General features: G+C 33.0%; 2 protein-coding genes across 6 annotated transcripts; both read right to left on the minus strand.

Moving 5' to 3' along the window:
* Positions 1 to 221: 221 nt before the first annotated feature.
* LOC122308338 (protein TIFY 10A-like) lies at positions 222 to 2,657 on the minus strand. 3 transcript variants are annotated; one of them, XM_043121609.1, is made up of 5 exons: positions 2,323 to 2,657; positions 1,742 to 1,928; positions 1,205 to 1,503; positions 1,040 to 1,097; positions 222 to 574 (listed from the first exon to the last, which is right to left on the minus strand). In XM_043121609.1, exons 1-5 carry the CDS (start codon positions 2,474 to 2,476, stop codon positions 460 to 462), a joined length of 813 nt encoding a protein of 270 aa, XP_042977543.1. In that variant the 5' UTR covers positions 2,477 to 2,657; the 3' UTR covers positions 222 to 459. The 3 variants fall into 3 exon arrangements, with proteins under 3 accessions (XP_042977543.1, XP_042977542.1, XP_042977541.1); XM_043121608.1 differs by having other exon boundaries at positions 1,205 to 1,500; positions 1,742 to 1,934; XM_043121607.1 differs by having other exon boundaries at positions 1,742 to 1,934; positions 2,323 to 2,656.
* A 9,187-nt stretch (positions 2,658 to 11,844) lies between these two features.
* Positions 11,845 to 20,854, minus strand: LOC122307766 (probable polygalacturonase). 3 transcript variants are annotated; one of them, XM_043120852.1, is made up of 6 exons: positions 19,970 to 20,854; positions 17,533 to 17,653; positions 14,836 to 15,084; positions 13,925 to 14,078; positions 12,164 to 12,690; positions 11,845 to 12,012 (listed from the first exon to the last, which is right to left on the minus strand). In XM_043120852.1, the coding sequence occupies exons 1-5, from the start codon at positions 20,399 to 20,401 to the stop codon at positions 12,165 to 12,167; spliced, it is 1,482 nt and encodes a 493-aa protein (XP_042976786.1). In that variant the 5' UTR covers positions 20,402 to 20,854; the 3' UTR covers positions 11,845 to 12,012; position 12,164. The 3 variants fall into 3 exon arrangements, with proteins under 3 accessions (XP_042976786.1, XP_042976785.1, XP_042976784.1); XM_043120851.1 differs by having other exon boundaries at positions 11,845 to 12,016; XM_043120850.1 differs by having other exon boundaries at positions 11,845 to 12,690; positions 19,970 to 20,853.
* Between the last annotated feature and the right edge of the window lie 1,447 nt (positions 20,855 to 22,301).

The raw sequence follows: 22,301 nt of genomic DNA on the forward strand, positions 1-22,301 counted from the left end.
CAGTACGTCTGCTTTGATGCCACATGAAGTCACCACTTGTCCTAAAAGATTTAGCCAATAGGAAGATGTAAATTTTATTATTTATTTTATATCTTAAAAGAAATCTTGGAGAGCAAGGTTAATTGAACAGATCCAAATACAGTGTTGGCAAATTAATTGGGAGTTTTGGCGCAAAAACGAAGCTAGCTTTTGAACAAATGTTAGTACATCCACTGACTCAATTAAAATGTAAATTAGTTTCACTCATTCAAAATTTATCAGTTACAAAGATGCTCACATCAAAACATAATTACAGCAACTATGATTCATCATTGAAAGTTAGGCCTAAGGCAGGCTGGCTTTGCCCGAGCCGAAACTGAAGAGGGAAACACAGCCAAAGGATGCTGAATAAATCAAATATAATCGAGCTTTTCATCCTTTTGTTTAATTTTGGTGGGTTGTATGAATATATGATTAGAACTAATTTCGTGATTGCGCAGCCAGGCCGAGCCATGACTTGCTTTCAACTGGCTTGGTGGGAGCGGCTGCTGCTGAGTTGTTTGTTTGGTATTGGTACGGTGCTCTTGCTGTGACCCTGTTAAAAATGCCATAAAAGAAAATAATAGGAGATTAATCATTGAAACACCATTATAATGTCACTGTTATTCAGTTTGCTTAAAAATGGAATACAGCAGCAGAGATAGGAAAATTCCCCTGCACTTTTTGATATACTACGAGGATAGAAAATACCAATCTCATCAAGGATGACTCATAAAACCTAAACCTACCCAAACCCCACCCCACCCAGATATACTAATTCAGCAAAACTTGCGGGTGACAATCAAGGATGTGTCAATCCCACTGCTGAGAATTGAAAAAATAACGTGTGTGCGTGTAAAGGACTCCAATAACCAATACAACTAGTGAATCAGTTTCTTTGATACATCTGCAGCTAAATTTAGCTGAACGTATGGGGACAAGGAATCCTTCTAAAATGATGCATAGAAAAATATAAATCTCATATGAGATATTCCCATATTATGTTTTCCAAAATGCCTACCTATCTTTCCTCTTCTCCAGGAACCGGTGGAGTGAAGCTCTCCTTGCAATTGGTAAATCTGCCATTTTTAAGCGGAAGACTAAATCAGAAACATGTTCAACATAATGATCGGAACATTCCATCTTTTGTACCAAGAAATAGTTAGTAATCACAAGAAATAATTACCATTAGCAAGGGGTTGAGGGGGCGGTTGAATGTGTTCATGAATCGCTTTGTTGCCCAAACTAGGAGGAACAACACTAGTGCTAGTACCAATTGAACTGCTGGAATCAATCCTGGCCAGCTTAGAAGCAGCAAATGCATTCTGGTTGTTGGGATTGCTCTGGGAGCTTCCCTGGCTTGCTAAGAGCATGACTTCCTTGGCCTTCTCGGCCGGAAATTCGTTGAACACGATTACTTTCCCGGCATAGAAAATTGTCATTTGGGCTCTTTCAGGCTCTGCTGTGGCAGACTTGTCCACTCTGCTGCATGATGAACAGATTAAAATCAGATATTTATCTTCAATGAGCAAGCGATTTAATTCATGACACTCCATGCGCTCCCAAATGATTTGACCCAAATCATGAATATGAATTAACCCATTTCTAACATTGATGGTGATATTGCTATGAATTGATAAAGAAAATTAGAATCCGTTTGCTTACTCTAGACAACATAGAATATATGTAAAGTAAAGCGTGGGAAAGTAGTAATTGGGCTCACCTAGAGTCGGTAGCAATCTCTGGGACCACTTGCTTAGGTAAGGAGGCAGCAAACCCAGGTGGCTGAGGGAACAAATCCATGGGTTCAAGGTTCCGAGTGGCGACCACGTTTCGGGAAGAAAAATCACTCAATTTCTCAGCGATGGGGAATAAATTCATTGTTGGTGCTGTCTGACGGTAGGTCTCAACTGTTCCTGTTTCAATTTGAACATCATTTTCTAAACCTCAAAAGAACAGAAAAGCAGAGCTTCTTCTTCTTTTTTTTCTTTTTTTTTCCCCCTAAGCCCAAGACCAAGTCTCTTACTATAAGCAGATGAGAAATTGATTGAGATTGAGATCTGCTAGGGTTTTAAAACATCAAAGTTTTATAGAGTTTTGACGAGGGAAGAGGACACATTCAAATTCTTGGGAAATGATATGGGAATTAGACAGTCAAAAATCCGAAAGAAAGAGAAACCTTAAGCAGATCTTAAGTTTTGGGTTTTTTTAGAAAACCACATAGGAAAAAGAAAGGAATGAGATAATCAAACCAAAACGAAAAAAAAAAAAGTGCAGAAAAGTAAAGATGAGAGGAAAGCGCACCGTTTCCTTCGACGTTGCATGACATCCCGAGGTTGAGATCGCCAAAGGAGCCCTTCTCCTTCAGGTACTGACTCAGTAGGCTACACTTAAGAGAGAAGCTTGCTTTCTCCGGCCTCTTCCCGGAAAATTCAGAAAACGCCTGTGAGCTCGACATGATTTTAATTTCCCAGCCAAAAGCAAGAAAACGAACAACTTGGATGCGAAAGTACGGTAAGGTTCAGAGATTTCTAAGTATGAAATCGAAAGCTTCGATCAAGATACAGAGATGGATATGTGCGCTCGCATAAACCTGGGAAAAACCGAGAGAGGAAGATATAGATTCTGATACCCGCCATGGCCTGGCTGGCTATATATATATATATCCGCGGAATAAAAATTAAATTATAATAAATAATTATTATAATATTCTATTTATTGGGTCCCACCCAAGTGTTAAAGGCACGAGGAATATATGGTGCTTTCTTTTCTCCAGCTTCTTCCTCGCACCTTCCTTTTTCTTTCTAAATATTAATTAATTATATTATTTTTCTTTTGTTTATTTTATTGTTATTTCAAACACGTGTTCTTACTTTTTTTGCCCTTTGTTTTTCTGTCACCAGATCATCGTTTCGCTCGTTTACTCTGAATTTTGATATTTTTAGTATTTTATTTGTTTTCAAAACTAATCTTTATTATATTTATGTAAGCTAATTTAAATTTATTATATTTAGTATGATATGTAGAATTTATAAAAAAGATAAATGTTTTAACGAAATTTCATAAAAATAAATTTATAAATTAATATATCTTGATGTGATATATTAGATTATAAAATTAATTTTATTATAAATAAATTCAAATATCATTTAAAACCAAATTAATTTATAAGTTTATTTTTATAAAATCTCTTTATAATTGTAATATTTCTTTTATAAAAAAACATTTTTGCTATGAGTTTATTTTTAAAAATTTATTTATACATTTAACATTTTTTTTATAAAAAATTTTATATACTAAACTACTATCTCGTTTATGTAAAAAATAACATATTTATTATTATTATTATATGATATTTTATTAGATGACTTTTTATTATTTAATAGTGATAAATATATTACATCTTCCTATAATGTATAATATTATTTTTTTTTTCTTTTTTTACATTATCACATATCACTTTCAAGTCCTAAGATCTAATTAGCTGAGAAAAAGAAGCAGTAATGGATGTTAAGCAAAAAGATTTTATATATTTTCATATAACATTTCATCTGAAGATACTGGTTTTAAACATGATCGAGATCGTCACTAATTTTTCAACACCTGTAGAGGTTCCTACTCGTTGATCGAATAAATGAAAGCTTTTAATAATAAAGAGATTTCACTAATTTAAAAAATTGACGTAAGATATAGTATATTAAATTATAAAATTATTTTTATTATAAAATATATTTAATAAATCATATAATATCATGTCAAATTAAGAATTTATATTTATAGAATCTCTTTATAACTATAAAATTATTTATTTAAATTAAATTTTAATAAAAAAATATACTTTATACAGTTGTAAAACATGAAAACATCGTACAATCATTTTAAAAAGAATTAAATTTATTATTAAAAAAATTAATTTTATTTTTATATAAATTTTGTATTTATTAAAATTTTTAAGATAATTATCTAATAATTATATATTTGTAACTATAAATATTATTTTTTAATAAATATTCATTACCGTAGGCTATAAGGCCGTAACGACTCATCCACCTAACGTATATATATTTAAAGAGTTTTATTATATATAAGTATAATTACATATTAATCTATGTATTAATACTAATTTATTCATACTTAAAATTTAAATTAATACTATTTTTAATAAAATTTATTTTTTGATTAATTACATCACATTAATATACAGATTAATATATAATTTCCATACTTAAAAAGAGGTCCGTTCATTCGCTTTCGCTTTCGCAGTACAGCGCATCATGCATAGAGATATAAATCCAATATTTTAAAAAACTTAAAAAAATAAAAAAAAATAAAAATAAGCATGGGATTTAATAATGGGGTGTGAAACCCGTGTGGAAAACGCGTAATAAGCACGTGGCGACGGTGGCGTCTTCATGACTTCGTCTTTTGTTTTTTCGTCGGGGGGCTGTTAGACTAACGTGTTCTTCTACTTTCACTCCTTTGGAAACTCACCCTTAAATTGCTCCAAATTTACATAAACACCCACCTGAATTCCCAAACATTCCCCCTCTCTCTATCTTTGTTAAGTTATGTTAAAAGGCAAAATAAATTTATAAATTTTCGAAACTTAATTTATTATATTAGATTATAAAATAATTTTATTATAAAATAAATATAATATATCACATAAAATTATATTAATTTATAAATTTATTTTTATAAAATATTTTTGTTGTTATGACACTTTCCTTTCTAAGATATAACTTAAATTTTGTATTAATGATTACGAAATGAATTATATAAATAAGACAGGAAAATCTTCTTTTACACTCTTAAAATTATGAGATTGGAGGTGCACTTATAAGAAATTTATTGTTAAGAATGCATACACCCTCAAAATTAATCAAAGTGATTTTATATATCTTAATCTGATGCTAATAAAAAAAGAGAAGCGTCTCAAGTTTGACAAATGAGATGAGACACAAAATTCGTATCTCTTATCATCTCATCATTATAAAATTTTGAAATTCTCACAAAATATAATTTTAAAATTTCAATTCAACTTTTTTAAATCCTAAAATAACAATAATATTAAAAATAATATTTTAAACTTTCATCTAAAATTAAAAATTCTCATCTCACTATTCAAACCTACCCACGAATGACAGTTATTAAGATTTTCAACTGAACTAATCGAATGACGTGCACCTTAGCATAATCAAATGGTAAGTTTCAACTGAACTTACGAAAAGAATATCATTTTACATAAATATCCTTATTTTATAATAAGATTGCGAAAAAAATTACAAAAGGGTATGATTATTCAACTCGGTAAACTTCCCAACTTTTACCATCTAAACTTGCCAACAAAATTCATTATTTTAGACTTGGTAGGTATCTTTTCCTTTCATACAAAATATAATAAGAAGTAAAGAAGCTCCCCCTCCCCCACCCTATAATGATAGTAAACAAAACGAAGGCTGCATTGATGCTTTTTTTTTTTTTTTTTTTGGTCAATGCATTGATGCTTTTGATATATTTGAATTCCTTCATTTCTTTTTATTTTTGTTCTTCTCTCCAATGAGATGAGAGTCACGAGACAGTGTGTGTGAATCTAGCCGGCCATATCTATCTTTGACCACATTTTCTTGAACAGAAAAATTCTGAGTCAATGGTCATATTTAACAGTCAAGACTTCTTCGATCGAAGTCTTGATGGTTTGTTTTTCACAATACTATTTTTTATTTAATAATTAAATAAATATTTTTTAATAATATTGTAAATTTTTTCAAAAAAATTTAAAATTATATAAAAAAATACACAAAAAAATATAAAAAAAGAGGAATTTAGCCTTATCGTGGACAGTATCGGAGCCACTATCATTGGCCCTAGCATTGCCTTTGTTTTATGAAATATATGGGTGCTGCTATTCAAATTTCAATCTCTTCCATTAGTCCTCTCAAGTGTACTGTTGGTTCATTTTGGTTTTTTATTTATTTTTTTAAAATATTAAAAAAATGCATAAATACACTAATAGTAATTTTTTAAAACATTTAAAAACAATTAAATACACTGACTATAACTTTGAGCGGTACACTAAAGGTTGTTTAAATAGAATTTTCTTTTATATATTGTTGTCATGCAAACACAACATTAAAATAAAATAATTATCTGAATTTACCAGACAATATAACTATAGAAGTCTTGGTCAATATATTCACCAACTTTCTAAGGAAAATATATATATATTAGTATGCAAGATTTCTGTCCTCTTTTCGTATTCAATATTCATGTCTCCTGATCTGTACATTTCAATAATATATTGTTTGTTGTGTCGGTCTTTTGTGGTAATTAGAAACATTCAAAGTTTGAACCATTTGCGGGATTCAAATCGAAGAGAGAATAATTGAAAGTAACAAAAGTGTTACACACGTTTAATTGACCTACATTTGATCTATGTTGTTTCGAAGAAGTTCAACCACATGAGTTGCGTGCATAGGAAAAGACCATTTCAAAGTGGCCGTTTCACTTTACATGTCTCACATGTGACCATCTTTACTAACAAGAGGAGTATGCTTCACACATATTGTTGACTACAATAGAAAATTATCTTTCGAAATACTTTAGTCACAAAATAATTACATAAAAATAAGTTATAAACTGATGTGATACGTCAGATTATAAAATTATTTTTATTATAAAGTAGATATAACGAATTCTATAAAGTTACGCCAGTTTATAAATTTATTTTTATGTAATATCTTTATGTTTGTTGAACCCAAGGTTTCAAGGTTTGTGTAATTATATATCTACACATAAATTTTGATGATAACAAATGAATTCAAAGAATAAAGAAGTCTCAAACTCAAGTTGTCTACATAATGGAGTCAAGCACATCAAGGAAACAAGCATGAACAAGAAAGGAATAAGTTCACATTAAAATTATAGAGTAATGTTGTAAATCTCTTAAAAATTCGAAATTAGGATTAAGGCTCAAAATTAATATTTTATCATAAAGCATTAAAATACATTTTCCACATGTGCATGAATATTTTTGAAAATTAAATTTGAAAAATTTGAAAGATGATTGATTGTCATCTTTTACATGTGCATGCCTTGATTAAAGGGTTGAACTTTGAAAATATTAAAGATGATTGATTATCATCTTTCACATGTGCATGTTTTATTTGAATATTTTTAAAAGTAATTGATGCTTTTTTGATTTATGCAAAAGGTAGATGATTTTGTTTGAAATATTTGACAAGTAAAGTGTGCTCCTTTTGTCATATGCAAAAAGTAAAAGATTAGGTTTGAAATATTTGAAAAGTAAAGTGTGCTCCTTTTGTCATATGCAAAAAGTAAAAGATTAGGTTTGAAGTTTTTGAAAAATGAATGATATTGTCTTTGACAATTGAAAAAGAAGAACCTTTTATTTGAATTTTTTGAAAAAGTGAATGATGTTGTTTTTGACATGTGAATTTTTTTTAATTTGAATATGAAGTCTCATATGCCTATAAATAGATCATTTGAGAGTTTCACATTTACAACACCAAGAGCATACAACGTTCATTCAAAGCTTTCATTCTCTCTTCTCTAAGCATTGAGCCTTACTCCTTATTCATTTTGAGAGATATAGTTTGCACTATATTGTTCTTAGTTCACTCATTGAGGAGTGTTTTCTGATAACCTACCCACTATCAGTTCTTGTATCAGAAAAAGGGTGTGTATAACTCTTATGCGTGTAGAAAATATTTTACATAGGGAATAGTTGAATCACCACGTGTAAGGTGATTGCAAGTGTAGAGGGTGTTCTATACGGATCCTTTGTAGCGGTGTTGTTCAAAGGTGTAATAGGTTTCTATCTCCACCTGAAGGAGATTGAATAGTGAATTTGGGAATCCTCAAGGGATAGCTTGAGGCGAGGACGTAGGCGGCAGTGGAGCCGAACCTCGTTAACATACTGAGCTTGCTTCTCTCTTACCCTTACTCTTTATATTTATTGTTATTTCATATTTTGTTTATATTTTATATTATACATTTGATTTATAATTGTTATTTTTTTTAATACAATTCAATTCACCCCCCCTCTTGTATTAGTCATCTGGGCAACAATGTTTATAGCAATTATCTTTAAAAATATTGTGAAAATCATTTTTGTATTTATTGTATTATGTCAATTAGTGATTTCATCTAAAAAGCAATTTTGCAACATGCATGTGAGAGGACAAACCAAGTGAGAAAATATTGGAGATTTGAGAGGATCAAGCAATCATTGAAAATATAAAACTTTATAGGGAAGAAACATTACAGAATTACCAAAGGATTAAAAAAATCACAAGAACTACGCTAAAAGTTTAGAAACTATGCTAAAAGTGTTGAACTTTAAAAAATGAGCACTTATAATGGGCATATATTCCCCTTCTCTGAGGGTTATGAAGTGAGTCATTTCTTGAGCCTTGGTGACTAGTCCTTAATGGCAAGCCAAGGGTTACACTTAGAGAGACTATTTACACAGTCTCTCCCCTTTTTGGATGAGAGGTGTGTGTGTGGTAGGATAAAATGGAAAATGATTTCTCTAAAAAATATTCTCTCTAATTCTGGCATCTAGGCTGTAAAATTTGTGAGTGTTGCTTTGGTATTACCACATAGCATACCCCACCATCGATAGGTGAAGATTTTGGATGAACAACAATGCTAGAGAATTTGTAGAACAATCGGACTAGATCTAAAATATTTTCGATAAGGTAATATCGCTTCCGCTATGTACTTTGATATAGTTTTTCTAACATGAACTAAAATATTAAGAGTTCTTTTACTCATCATCTTTACACGACACACCTATTAAGAAAAATAAAAATAAAAACATGTGTGTAGTGTAGAGATGTTATATAAAATTTGTGGGCATGGTTTATTTATTTATTTTTTAGCATTTAAAAAAAAAAATCAAAATAGACTAGGGCAACTTGAGGCAAGGTAGCATCATCCTTATAACAACAAAGTCCAATCGAAATGGTAATTCAAATTGAATTTGAATAGCTTTTTGGCTGGAAGATTGCAAAAAATTGTGATTAATTAGGAATTTAAGGGAGTAGTTGATTGGCAGACAATAAAACTAGTGTGCTTAACAATGATCATCATGCTGTTCCCACTTGCCCTCAACTAATTGCCACAAAAGTTAGGTAGATTATCACTTCCTGCCTTATTTTATCATTTGGTATCCTTGCTGGCATCTCCCCCTTTTCCTCTCCCCCTACTTCACTGCATTTTCAACTAAACATGCCTATGTTCTCATCTTGATGTAATGGCAGATCCAAGCCGCACAAAATGATTTTAAATCTCTTCAGATTTTTTAAATTGAGAGCAACATTCATATATAAAATAGACCTTATAAATTGATATTATTTGATATGATACGTTAAATTTATAAAACTATCTTTATTACAAAGCAAATGTTACATTTCAAGTTTATAAGCTTTATTTTATAAATTCTTTTTATACATTTAGCACTTCTCTTCCTACATAGTTGATTGTGTAAAAAGGGAGAGGAGCTTCACATTGAACGTTTCACTGTGGCAAAGCACAAACTCACGAGTTGTTATGGTGGCCATTGACCTCAGATTCTGATTGTCAAGACAGAAGAAGTCCGAGGCAAGTATGCGTACATCTCGATTGAGGCTTTTGCTCTGCCCGAAATTCTCAATGTGGATGATCATCGTGGTCCACACGCCTTCTGATTCGTGCTCCGTTTTTTTGGCAACTTGTCCCGTGTGAGTATGTCCTTGTATGTCTGGAATCATGAAGTTGAGAAAAATCAGGGGTTGGTTTGGATTAGAGATGATATGATTTTAGATGGAAGATAAAAATTAAATAAAATATTGTTAGAATATTATTTTTTAATATTATTATTATTTTAAAATTTAAAAAAATTGAATTGAGATTAAAGTTGAGTTATTTATTATATTTTATGTGGAAATTTTAAAAAGTTGTAATGATGAGATGAGATGAGATAAAACATTTTGTGAATCCAAACGAATCTACGGATACACAGTTCAGATAAGATGAGATGAGATATTTTGAATAATAGTGAAATTTTTGAGTTAATATGAGATGAAATAGTTTGTAAAAAAAATGTGTGTTTGAATAGTGAGATGAGATGAGATGAGATATTTTTAAAATTTTGAGATTTAAAAAAGGTATAGGTCCTATTGTTTTATAGAGTATCTAAATTGTGCATTGTTTATGTATTGTTCATGAATTGCTCACGTCAATTTTGCACTATTCATGTTTTGTTCACGCATTGCTCACGTCAGTTTGGCATTATTCATGCACTATTCTTAATCATGTCAATTTTTATTATTTTATACTGTTTATTTACTGTTTATTTAAGTGGATATTTTTAAAACTTAAGATCGAGATGAAATATTACATTTGGATAGCCAAAACTATTGTATAATACAACTCCAAATGAGATATTTTCATGTGTATTGGGTAAACAAACCAGGCCTTACATGGTACAATACAACTCCCAACAGTTTTTATTAAATATGATTCATATATAGTAGATTTATACACCATTCTTATATCCATGATATTATGGGTGATATAAAATACTTGATGTTAAACAATTTTTTGATCATTTAAGGGAAAGATGATAAATAATATTTTTAGAATAAAGTTTTTTCCTTTCAAAAGATTATTAACACTGCTTCTGACCAATGCAAAACTGCAGACTTGGTATGCCAAAACTGTGTCTGGCTGCACATCCTCAAGGGGCAAAGCTAGGCGCACGCAAGGATTTTGCTCGCGAGTCTCTTGCCCCCTGCGCACGGATTCCATGCGTTTAGCAATTTTGATCCTGAAGACCCCAGTTTATCTGCCTCAATAATAACCAGGGTATTGGAATTTGGAACATTTCCCCACATAGATCAAAGTTATCGGATATCCAATTGATCATTTATTCGGCTAATCTTCGTATGGAGCAGAATAGAAGCTGCTGAGATATTGAAATCATATTGTGGCAAGTGATCTCACCTCTATCCACTCTCTTCTTTTTTGTTTAAGTTTTGCTACATACAAACAAAGTCGCGTAAATTAAGTCGCGTACTAATTTACGTACTAATATTGATTCTTTCATACTTAAGAATTAAATTAATACTATTTTCAATAAAATCTACTTTTTGATCAATCACAATAAATTGGTACACATATTAGTACACAAGTGTGCTTGCAACTAGACTTTTCTTTTTTGTTTAGCATTTTCATTGGTCGGTCCAGACTCCATAAACAGAGATTCAGCAGGAGAAATCTATAGAATTCTCCCCTGATTCCCACTTAAGGCCTTAAAATTATTCAACGTTGAGTGCTCACTGATCCCATAGCATGTTTCGTAAAAGAGCATTATTAGATATAGTCTTAAGGTATATAAACGCACTCCTTTTAAATAAAATGAGATCAATAACTAAAAATATATTTCTTTCACGTAAGTTTCAAATTTATCCATATTTTTTAAATGTAGCATGCTCTAAAATTACAAATATTATTTTTCTCTGCAAAAATAGTAGAGAAAATAATGGTTCCTTTCAACCACAGAATTAAAAATGTGCCCCGCAACTTGCACTGTGCTGTGTAATGTATGGACCACTATGATGTCAACAAAGGTATTATTATTGCCAATGACATAATAATAATAATTGTATTACTGTTGTCGTTAAAAGTAAAACGTAGAATCTACCCCAATCAAACTGCTAGCCTCCACATAGTGGAGTTGGTGACCTCATCTCAATGCCCAGATGATAAAACAAGTTCAGAACGCTGAGAATTAGCATTTGAAGTAGAAGGAATTGGATATCATATCTAAAGTCTCAATAAAACTATTAATATCAGTAATCCCATGAATGTACACAGTACAAGCATGTGAATTTTTTTATTTTTTTTTTCTGTACAGATTCCATGATTAGAAAAACCCCAAGCAAGGACAGCCCCTCTTTGGTTCCATCTGTCCATGTTCTTCCCGCCCTGCCTTTCTCCTCCATAAAAATGGAGAGAGAGAAAAGAGAAAAAACATAGGAACAATATGAGCTGCTTCACCCCCAACATTATCCACCAAAACCATTTCATGCAGGGAATAAATTGGGGAAGATGAGTCGTGGAGATGGAGAAATTGCACCTTAAAAATCATAATCTATGTCCGTTACATTCTGGGAAGATGAGCTTTTAATGAGCCGTTCCTGCTCATCGTACCGATCAAGATTCTCACAAGGAGCAGGGAAGATGGTCCCTATCACACGACCCTCAACAAAGGCACACTGGAATATATGCTTCTTCTTGTATGTTAACCCTACTGACATATCTCGGAATGTCACGTTTCTAACTGGAATTTTATCACTCCCGTGGATGCGGACAGGCACACGAACTCCCTGGCCATGAACACTTGTGAAACTTATGTCCTCAAGGACTGGGAAAGCCGTTGGGTCAAACCCCTCGTCAGGGTGTTCATTGTAATCTGTTTTGATGACAATTCCAACACGAACGTCGTCAAATGTAAGATTTTTGTATGTTATGTTTCGCACATATCCACCTCTACCAGAGGCAGTCTTGATTCGAACAGCACGCCTTGAGCTCCAGACAAGGAGATTTTCCACAGTGACATTTGATACACCACCGGACATTTCACTGCCAATTGATACGCCAGCACTGTTGCATTTCAGACCAAGGGGGTTCTCAGTTACTATCTGAATCTCAACATGTCAAACTATAACAATTCATATTATCATTCAACTAACTACAACAGAATCAAAGATCCAACAACAGTAAAAGCAAAGGCAGGAGTTGGTTTAGCAGCACAAGACTAGAATTGAAGTTGTATGAACGGCTTCAAATTAAATCAAACCCTAATTTACGGCAATTTTCAAAATATGAGCACAGCTAAATCCTGCTGTATGGCACATGGGTCCAACAGGCTTTAACAGACACCCCCACCCAGCCCACCAAAAGGAAGAAGGTCGACCACATTTACTACAGTACAGTACAGAATCTGAGCCCAAAGGCAGAAAAGCTGCAAGTGTAAAAGGCTAAGACGGTCTTTGCTCAAATTTGGGGAACTATTAGCAGATTTATTTCCATTAGACAATATTCCACGACTTAATGTGATTCTTTGCTTTCTACTTGGAAGCTTGCAAGGCTCACAAAACATATTGCACCAAATTGGCTTACCATTGTAATAAAACCTCAAATGGTTTACGTCAAGATTCTGCAAATTGTCATAAAAATAAACTTCACTCATTTTAGAAAGTTTCAGTAACTATAGGAGACAAATTGCACTCACACCGTGACTCATTGGAAAGTATATAAAGAGAAGAAATCATTAATTATTACATAGCTTTCAATATAATTTGAGAACGAGCTATCATCCAATTAATCATCTAATAAGAGAAGGAAAAATATAATGAAAGGTGAATATCCTTCTGTATTGATGGTTTTATGAAACAGTTTCTCAGTGGAATTCTGCAGCAAATTTGATCTGGTTGTGTGGCATTAAAAACTTCAAACCACAAAGACGAACCATTACAAAAGCACAAACAAATTGATTATTGCCAGCTATACTCAAATCATTCTACAAAACGAAGATATATATATTTGATGGGGAACGCTGGGGGCCGTGCAAACTCAGCACGTCTTTCCAAAAGATATCAGGAAGCATAAGTTTTAGGAAGAATATATAAGACACTCTACAAGACAGATCAAATTCATTCCTGAATACAATCAAATTTGCAACAGCAGCTTGAAGGCAAACATGAAGAGACACATACATCTAGAAATTTAATCTATTGATATCTCATGCATGCACATGCACAATACCAGTATTTGGATGAAATAAATTATTATATCATGGCCAAAACATGCGAGTATCAGTGTAAAAGAGTTTTACCTGACCATAGAGCGAACAACAAGGTTTCGAATGAGTATATTCATTGAAGGCCGTCCATAAGCAATTCCATACTGATCCCAGCCACTTTTTATCGCAATTCCATCATCCCCAACACTTATGTAAGAGTCCTCAATCAACATATCCACACATGAATCTGTTTATGCCACAAAGAACTGGAGTGTTAAGCACTACTGTATAAAGGCAAACGGTTGATATATTCATATGCTCGAATCATTAGAGAAAACTAATCAGCTATACTTTAGATTATATTTGGAGGGGACTTCAAGTGACCTTGTGTAACAAGTAATAAGAATTAAGTGTACAATATATATATATATGTACATCTCATACATACACTATGTTGGGGATTGGAGTGATAGTGAAGAACTACAGATTGAGGGAAAACATGAAAATAACAATAAGAGTGCAACTTATTGGCATAGTCCTGGCAAATTTTGAATTTAATCATTCCCAACTTACATGATTCCTTGACTTCAACCAACTATTCAATACAAGTACGAAAAAAACACATAACATAATCCCACCACATCAATCATAACCTTGAACCCCAGAGCAATGTCTTCCTTGTCATCGATTTAGCGTCTTCAGAAAATTGAACTAAAATATGAAGGAGCATTTGCCAACATCTAGTCTGATCAGAATTACATTATATTTTGCACCTTGTGTCTACTTAATATTACTCAAGTATCAAATGGCTAATGTTTAGAACTTGAACTGATATGAAAGCCTTCTACAAAAAATGTTAATCCAAAGAATCAATGGTTCTTGAAGATGCTCACAAGATCAACAAAATAAATTGTGGTTGGGTAGCACCAGACATGTCACACATTAATACATTAAAATATGCATGTGTGCATACATATAGTCATAATTTAGCATAGGACACTCACCTGGATCTATTCCATCGGTGTTTGGAGCTTCAACTAAGGGAGCCAAGATTGTAACGTTTCTGATGGTTACATTCTTGCAGTCATATGGATGAAGCGTCCAGAAAGGAGAATCACGAAAAGTTACATTAGTGATTAGAATGTCACTTGACCACATTATCTGAACAAGCGGACCCCTAGTATGGTTAAGGAGCTTCCGGCGATACTTCTTCCACCATGTTTGACCCTGTCCATTTATGGTTCCGTTATGCCCTGCAGTCAGCAACACAATAAATTAGACCAAGTCAGAAACTCAAAATTTTCTCAGCTAGCTACACAGCTTTAATTCCAACCATAATTGTCGCTGCCAGTCCTCCACAAAATTCTCTCAAAACTCATACAAGATTTTAAAACCAACCAAATCATGGACCTCGTATGGCTAGCAGGCAAAAAGGTATCTATAGTCTGATTGTTTGATGACATTTTAAGCCTTGTGGTAAATGTAACCCATGTTAAACAGTAATCAACTGTTTAATCAATGTTTATAAAGAGGAATGAAAAGCATATTCTTATCTATGTTTCAGATACAAATAACTTCTTTTATTTTTTATTTTTTTTTTAAATAAGAATTTTATTGATGATAAAAAGTAGGCACAGCGCAAGTACACAGGAATATAAAAATTAACTGGACACATTAAGGGTAGAGCAAAGAGACAAGAGTCCTTCTTTGCAGAATACGTTTAGTGTGTTAAATAACAAAATAATTCAACAATACTTGCATTGGGTATACAGGGCAGTGGACTGACACTTGTATTATATTTTTTCCCCACTCACTACCTTTTTTTGACCAGTTATGCCTTTGTAACAATTACCAGATGATAATTTTACAAAGAAATGTTGCTCCAGTAGGTAAGGTAACAAACAGAAGGAATTATTTTTTGTAAACAATTTTGCATGTCACAAGACATATGATGACAGATGACCCACGGAATCATTGGTCTTGGACACAGGCAGTTTAGGGACTAGCCAGCTCATACTCTATCCTATTACTCGCTTACGAATTCTGCCATAGGGCACATTTTGTATTAGATAACATTTAGGAATCACCCCTCTGATCACCAGTTTGATTTGAACATATGTTCTAAAAAACTACCTTCTGGGATCAACATGTTAGAGGAAAAAGGAAAGGGGGGGGGGGGGGGGGGGGGGGGGGGTTGCAAACTGTGATACCCCATATGATAATAAAAATAGTAGGTGGTGTATGGGATCTCATATTGCTTGAGAAGGAGAAATTCTAGCTCTTTAGCCGGGAAGGATGTCATGGTGATAGCAGGAAAACAAATCCAGTGGAACATCAATTTTAGCTGGGCGGCAAATGATTGGGAAATGGACAGCTTTGCAGCCTTTTTCAGTTTTTTGTACTCACTCAAACCGAATAACCAGCATGCTGACTTATTGTGGTGGATACCTACAAGTAAAGGTGTGTTCTCCATTTGCTCGTTCTATAATTCCCTTTCACATGAGCTCCCTATTTAGTTTCCTTGGAAAAAAATTTGGAGACATAAGACGCCTCTCAAAGCAGCATTTTGTGTGGACTGCTTCCTTGGGTAAGATCCTTACAACGGATAATTTGAGGAAACGAATGGTGATCATCGCAGATTGGTGTTGCATGTGTAGGAATAGGGGTGAATCTGTGGACCATCTTCTACTACACTGTGAAGTAGCTCGAGGGTTATGGAACAAGGTATTTAGTAGACTAAACTTGGGTTGGGTTATACCTGAGATAGTAGTGGCAGTTTTGGCTAGCTGGATAGATCTAAGAGGCAATCAACAAATCAAGGCTGTATGGAAGATGATTCCTATATGCATCATGTGGTGCATGTGGCAGGAGCACAATGAATGGATGTTTGAGGACAAAGAGAGATCGAGGGAGGAACTTAAAACTTTCTTTTCTAGAACTCTTTGTACTTGGGCCATTGCTGTTAATTTTAATGGTAAAGATTTCCATGATTTCCTTGTATCTATTGTCCTTACGTAGTCAGGGCATTCTTTGTACTTCACATGGCTTTGCCTATTCTTTTATTAATACACTTTGATTACTTCTAAAAAAAAAAATTCTTGCTCTTTATAAGATTCCAATGGGACTCCAATTGTATTATTGACTAGTCCTTTTGAAGTATAGGCATTTGGGTTGGGCCTTCCATTGGGGCATTACATAAGCCAACTTCGTGACAGCTTAATTTTTTTTTTTTTGGTCACTCCACCAATTGGCTTCTGTTATGAGTGGTTAAGAAGTAAATCCTATCTGTGAAAATTGTGCCATTATAAGTTTCATTTATGATCAATAGGATCTGTAGCCTCCTAGCATTACATGTATGGTGTCTGCATAATTCAATCATAATTTAGTGACAAGCAGGTACATAAAAAGTGCTCTTTAACTATAAATTGCAAATTTTAAAATAGGAGTCTGGCAAATATGGATACTTGTACGAGTTTTCACTAGAGATCTTGCTCTAGAAGGCATGTAATATTCTAACTTGACTAAAATTAAATTAAACATCAGGGCAATCTTGATTTGGAGGAGGTCTTAAACTATTTATCTTCAGAAAATCAAGACACATTTGCATTTACTTTAATTCACCTCTCAAGTCAAAGATCTTTCCCATGAATAGAAAATGTAATTTAGCTTCAGCTAAGAAAAGAGGGAATAAAAAAACTAACCAGTAATAACAACATCTTTGAGGTGTTGACCATGAATCAAACTCCCATATCGAGGTCCAGGATGCTCTCTCCCATATCCATATGAAGGCAAAGGTGGCATCAGTGGCCAATACTTCTCATCCTGTTACACATCACATAAGAGGGCATATGTGAAGTAAGAAATAATTTGCGAGAGAGAGAGAGAGAGAGAGAGAGAGAGAGAGAGAGAGAGAGAGAGAGTTCAGTAGTCACAGTAAAAAATATATTTTTTTTTTTGGTAAACAAAATTTTATTTGATCATAAGGATAGGCATGTATACAAGCCTGAGCATGTTAGTTCAGTGATAGTCACAATAAAAAGTATAAACAATTAGATCCCTTTTGTGACAGCTAGGATATCACCAAAATCAATGATGGTCTGCAGTTCAGCCATTATGCTTAGCCCTACTCAAGACCCACACAAGGCATATAATCTAAGCCATGTAAAATGCAATATCTGACAAAGGAATTTGTATAAATCCATTGCATATGATGTATAAAAAATAACAACACACCAGCCAACATTATATAAGATCAAATTTTGTTACCCAATGAATGGGATGTCAATTGTGGTAATTTACATAAGTCTAATCAATTGAGGGAGTAATTTGGATGAATAGTAACAGCTCTCAAGAAGGCTATGTAAGACATCCAATAAAAGGCTCAAAACTTTGAGAAGTAAAAAGAATGACTTAAGGGATGCTTGGGGAATAAGATAATATGAGAATTTTGTGAATAGTAGTAAGATAGTTTGTGAATAGTAGTGAGATAGTTTGAATTAAGTATTTTTTGGGTTTTGGGAAAGGAGATAAGAAAATTGGATAAAAAATATTATAAAGTTAAAATATTGTTAGAATATAATTTTTTAATATTATTTTTGTTTTAAAATTTGAAAAAGTTGAATTGTTTTTTATTTTTTGTTTGAAAATTTGGAAAAGTTGCAATGATTAGTTTGGGAAGGAAATAAGATGAGATGAGATGAAAATGATTTCCAAACATCCCCTTCTCTGTGCCACAGTAACCCTTGCTGTAGCAACTGGAGACTGAGATATCAGTAAAGAGTAAAAGAAATTCAATGCAATCCATCTCACAAGCCCAATTTTTGTTAGCAAAGTCACTTTCTCCCATTTATAAGAGAAAATGGAGGAAAGGATAATAAATACCTTATCAGCTCTTGTATGCCAACATGAGGGTGCCAAGGATAATTGTTTAGAACTATGAAGGAAGTAATAACCCCAAAAGAGCCTAGAGAAAGTCCTGATTGTATATTAATCAAATCATTGATTTGTCATAAAAACCTTTATGTACATGTTCCAAACGCCCACCCCTTCCCCTGGGACTATGTGCTTCTACAAGACATACTGGTATGACAAGAAAACTGAATGAGTAACCTAAATCATACCTGTGCGCCCAGGCACTAACACATCACACCATATTGATCATCTATTGCTTGGTATTGAGGGTTGTTAGTCATGAGCCTCTTTACTACAATGTCCTCCAACACACCATGACACACAATAGCCATCCTTATTCTTCAGGTCGTGGTAGTTAAAAGCCATTATCAATTATTTGCTATAACATAACATTGTCTGTCGGTGATTAGTAAGTATTCCATCTCTCATGTCTCAAGACTCGAATTATAAGTTTGGTTTCATCACAGACCTACAGAAACAAGGTTTTGCTTAAGGGTCTTAACCCTATTTGAATTGAACAGGTCATATTAACACTCCTTATTCCAAGGACTTCTCGTTGTTGCTTCATAAGTAGGCAGGTATTCCATCGAAATCTTTTGTGTATAACCTCAAATAGAACCTCCCACTCAATACCTGTAGCGCCCAATAGAAGGCCCAAACCACATGCCTTATACTCCAAAAGGATTAGTCAATGATACAATTGGAATCCTATTGGAACATTATAAAGAGCAAAAACTTCTTATTCCCAAGTAATATAGGATCTCATACACCACCTACCCTTATCTTTATCATATGGGGTATCACAATCTATCCCCTTAAATTCCTAACGTCCTCGTCAGGCCAGTCCATCGTATGTAGCATCATATACACCACTTATCCTTATCCTTATCAATAAGTATCAGAATACCCATTGTATGTATAAATAGAAAAAGGTTTATTTTTTCGTATGTTTTTGGACTTCATATCTATTGTAAGGAATATGAACTCCCGTGATTTATGATAAGTAACCCTTCCATACCCCAATACAATATCCTAGTCCACGGAGGATCCCTAAGGATTTATGCATGATATCATACTCTAGGGATTCCAGCAGATCCTTGTCTACAAAATTGTATCCCAGCAGATCTTGTTGAAGCGGGAAATCGCTCGGAGTCACAACTAAACAAAAATCAAATCAACCCACATCCAATAAACAGTTATTGAAGAGCGACCAGGAAAAAAGATTACCTGAATTCCCAGTATTTCAGCATCCTCAGCTAGGAACAAAGTCATATGACTCGTGAGATTAAAAGGAGCCGTAAGCCACCGGCCGGGAGGTACATTGAGCTGGGCACCACCTCTCTTTCCCAACTTGAAGATTGCTAAGACCGCCCTCTCGAAGGCCTTGGTGTTCACAGTGACCCCGTCTCCGACCCCTCCAAAGTCCGTGAGGTTAAACGCCACCGGCCTCAACCTCGGCATGGGCCTCACAGACAAAGGGGACTGCCGGAACACCAAGAACCCGCCCACGAGGTTCCTCTGCCATACGAAAACTGAGGCAAAGGCCGCGATCCAAAGCACCATGAAAAGGGTCCTGTGGGAGGACAAGAACGCCGGGAACCACCGTTTCCATTCAAGCCTGTGGTAGTTGAACCGCCCTAGTGATAAGATCTCCACCATCACTCCGTCGAACAAAACAAGGAGCACAAAAAAGCACAAAAAAGAACCGAATCCTGAGAAAGTGAAGCCAAGCCAGTCACAAGCAGGAAAACGGGTGATCCGAAAGGTCGGTATGGTTGAATTTCATCATATGGAGTTGCGGGTTTTGTTGGTTTTTGATTTGGGTGAGGAAGATGAAGTGTCAGAATCAGGATTGTTTAGTCTAACAAGAAAATGATGATGGAGTACATTTGAAGGGAAGGCTTCTCTGTTCTATTCGGAGAGGTGTTGATTTTCTTGGACACTGGATTTCACTGAAAGCCGTTTTCGGAGAATCCCAAATCATTGTAGCACCCGCGAATCTGATATTGTTTCGGGTACGTAAGAAGGAAACCTTGATGGATGGAAATACAACTTCTTTTTCAGGCGCAGAGGGAATCCTTGATGGATGGAAATACAACTATTTTAGGGTCGGTCTATGTCACATACATTGCGAATAAATTTGGTCCTATCAGACTATAAATTTTAAGTCGGACCGAATTACATTTTTAATAACTTAATATATTATTTTTATATAATAAATATATAATTAAATATAATTTTTATCTAATCTATTATTATTAATTATATAAAATATTAAATAATACATATTATCAATTAATAATATATCATAAATAAAATGATAAAGTTTAATGACAAATTGACAATTATTTATTAATAATATACAAGATGTAAAAAGTTTAATATAGCCCATTATGCATTAACTGTCATAATACATTTACATATTTTATTATTTACATACTCTAAGTTAGTAACAAATTAGTAATAAACATCATAAATATAATAATAATTAATTAGATCTGTTCTTATTTTAGTTTCTAGAAATATATCTCAAAATTTTAACGCCAGATTTCAAAATTTGGACACTCAGATCCGGGGGTTATTCTCGAAAATATTATTGATACATTAATATATAATTTTAATCCTCCTGATATAGCATCCACTTATCAAAATCTCCAATATAGAAAAGAACCTTCTTCTCAAACATATTCACAAGTAGTTAAAGATAATGTTAAAATATTCATCCTGAGTAAAGAAAAACTTAAAATTAATAAAAAAATATCTTAAATAAGATTATATGAAAGAAGAAAATAAATAAATAGAATTAGTATCCTTCTCAACTTTCACAAAGATAGAAAGAGATTATATTGAAGGAAAATATTATGAGTACTCGGAAAATATACAAATTAATATATCTTTATTTATATGGTTTGAAGTATATAAATCAAATCAATTATCAACTATAAATAGGACAACTCGTCAATGGATTAAAGAAAATAATAATCAAATTATTTATGAAGAATAACTCTATTTTGAAGCTATTAAGTACACTTAAAGGAATACTCAAATATTAGCCTTGCCAATAAAGAAATATAATTCTATATCAAAAAATAAAAATACTGACAATATAATCCAACAAAATAATTATACTAATTTATATTTAAAAACCATGAGTAAACAATTAGAAATGATTGAAACCCAAATATCTACTATTAATTCTACTATTAAAGTATAAAGAAATCCTTTTATTTATTCCACATGAAATTCTACCTCATTTAAAATCTAATTTTTCTAAAGTTAAAGATGATCTATTAAAACAAATCTCTAATAGATTAGAAAAATTAAACATTACTAATACTGCATCTACTTCAAAATAACCTTATATTAATGTATTAAGTAAGATAAAATCACTTGTCTTATCTGATTATGAAATTAGTAATATTGAAAATTAACTTAATAACTTAGATTTACAAATAAATAAGATTAGAAGAGATTATAATAAATATTCAGTTAGGGATTCTAAGCATCATGTTTCCATAAGTTGAGACCTACTCCACTAGACATGTAATTTGAAGAAAGA

Source organism: Carya illinoinensis, chromosome 4 (assembly GCF_018687715.1).
Source record: "Carya illinoinensis cultivar Pawnee chromosome 4, C.illinoinensisPawnee_v1, whole genome shotgun sequence".
Lineage (NCBI taxonomy): Eukaryota > Viridiplantae > Streptophyta > Magnoliopsida > Fagales > Juglandaceae > Carya > Carya illinoinensis.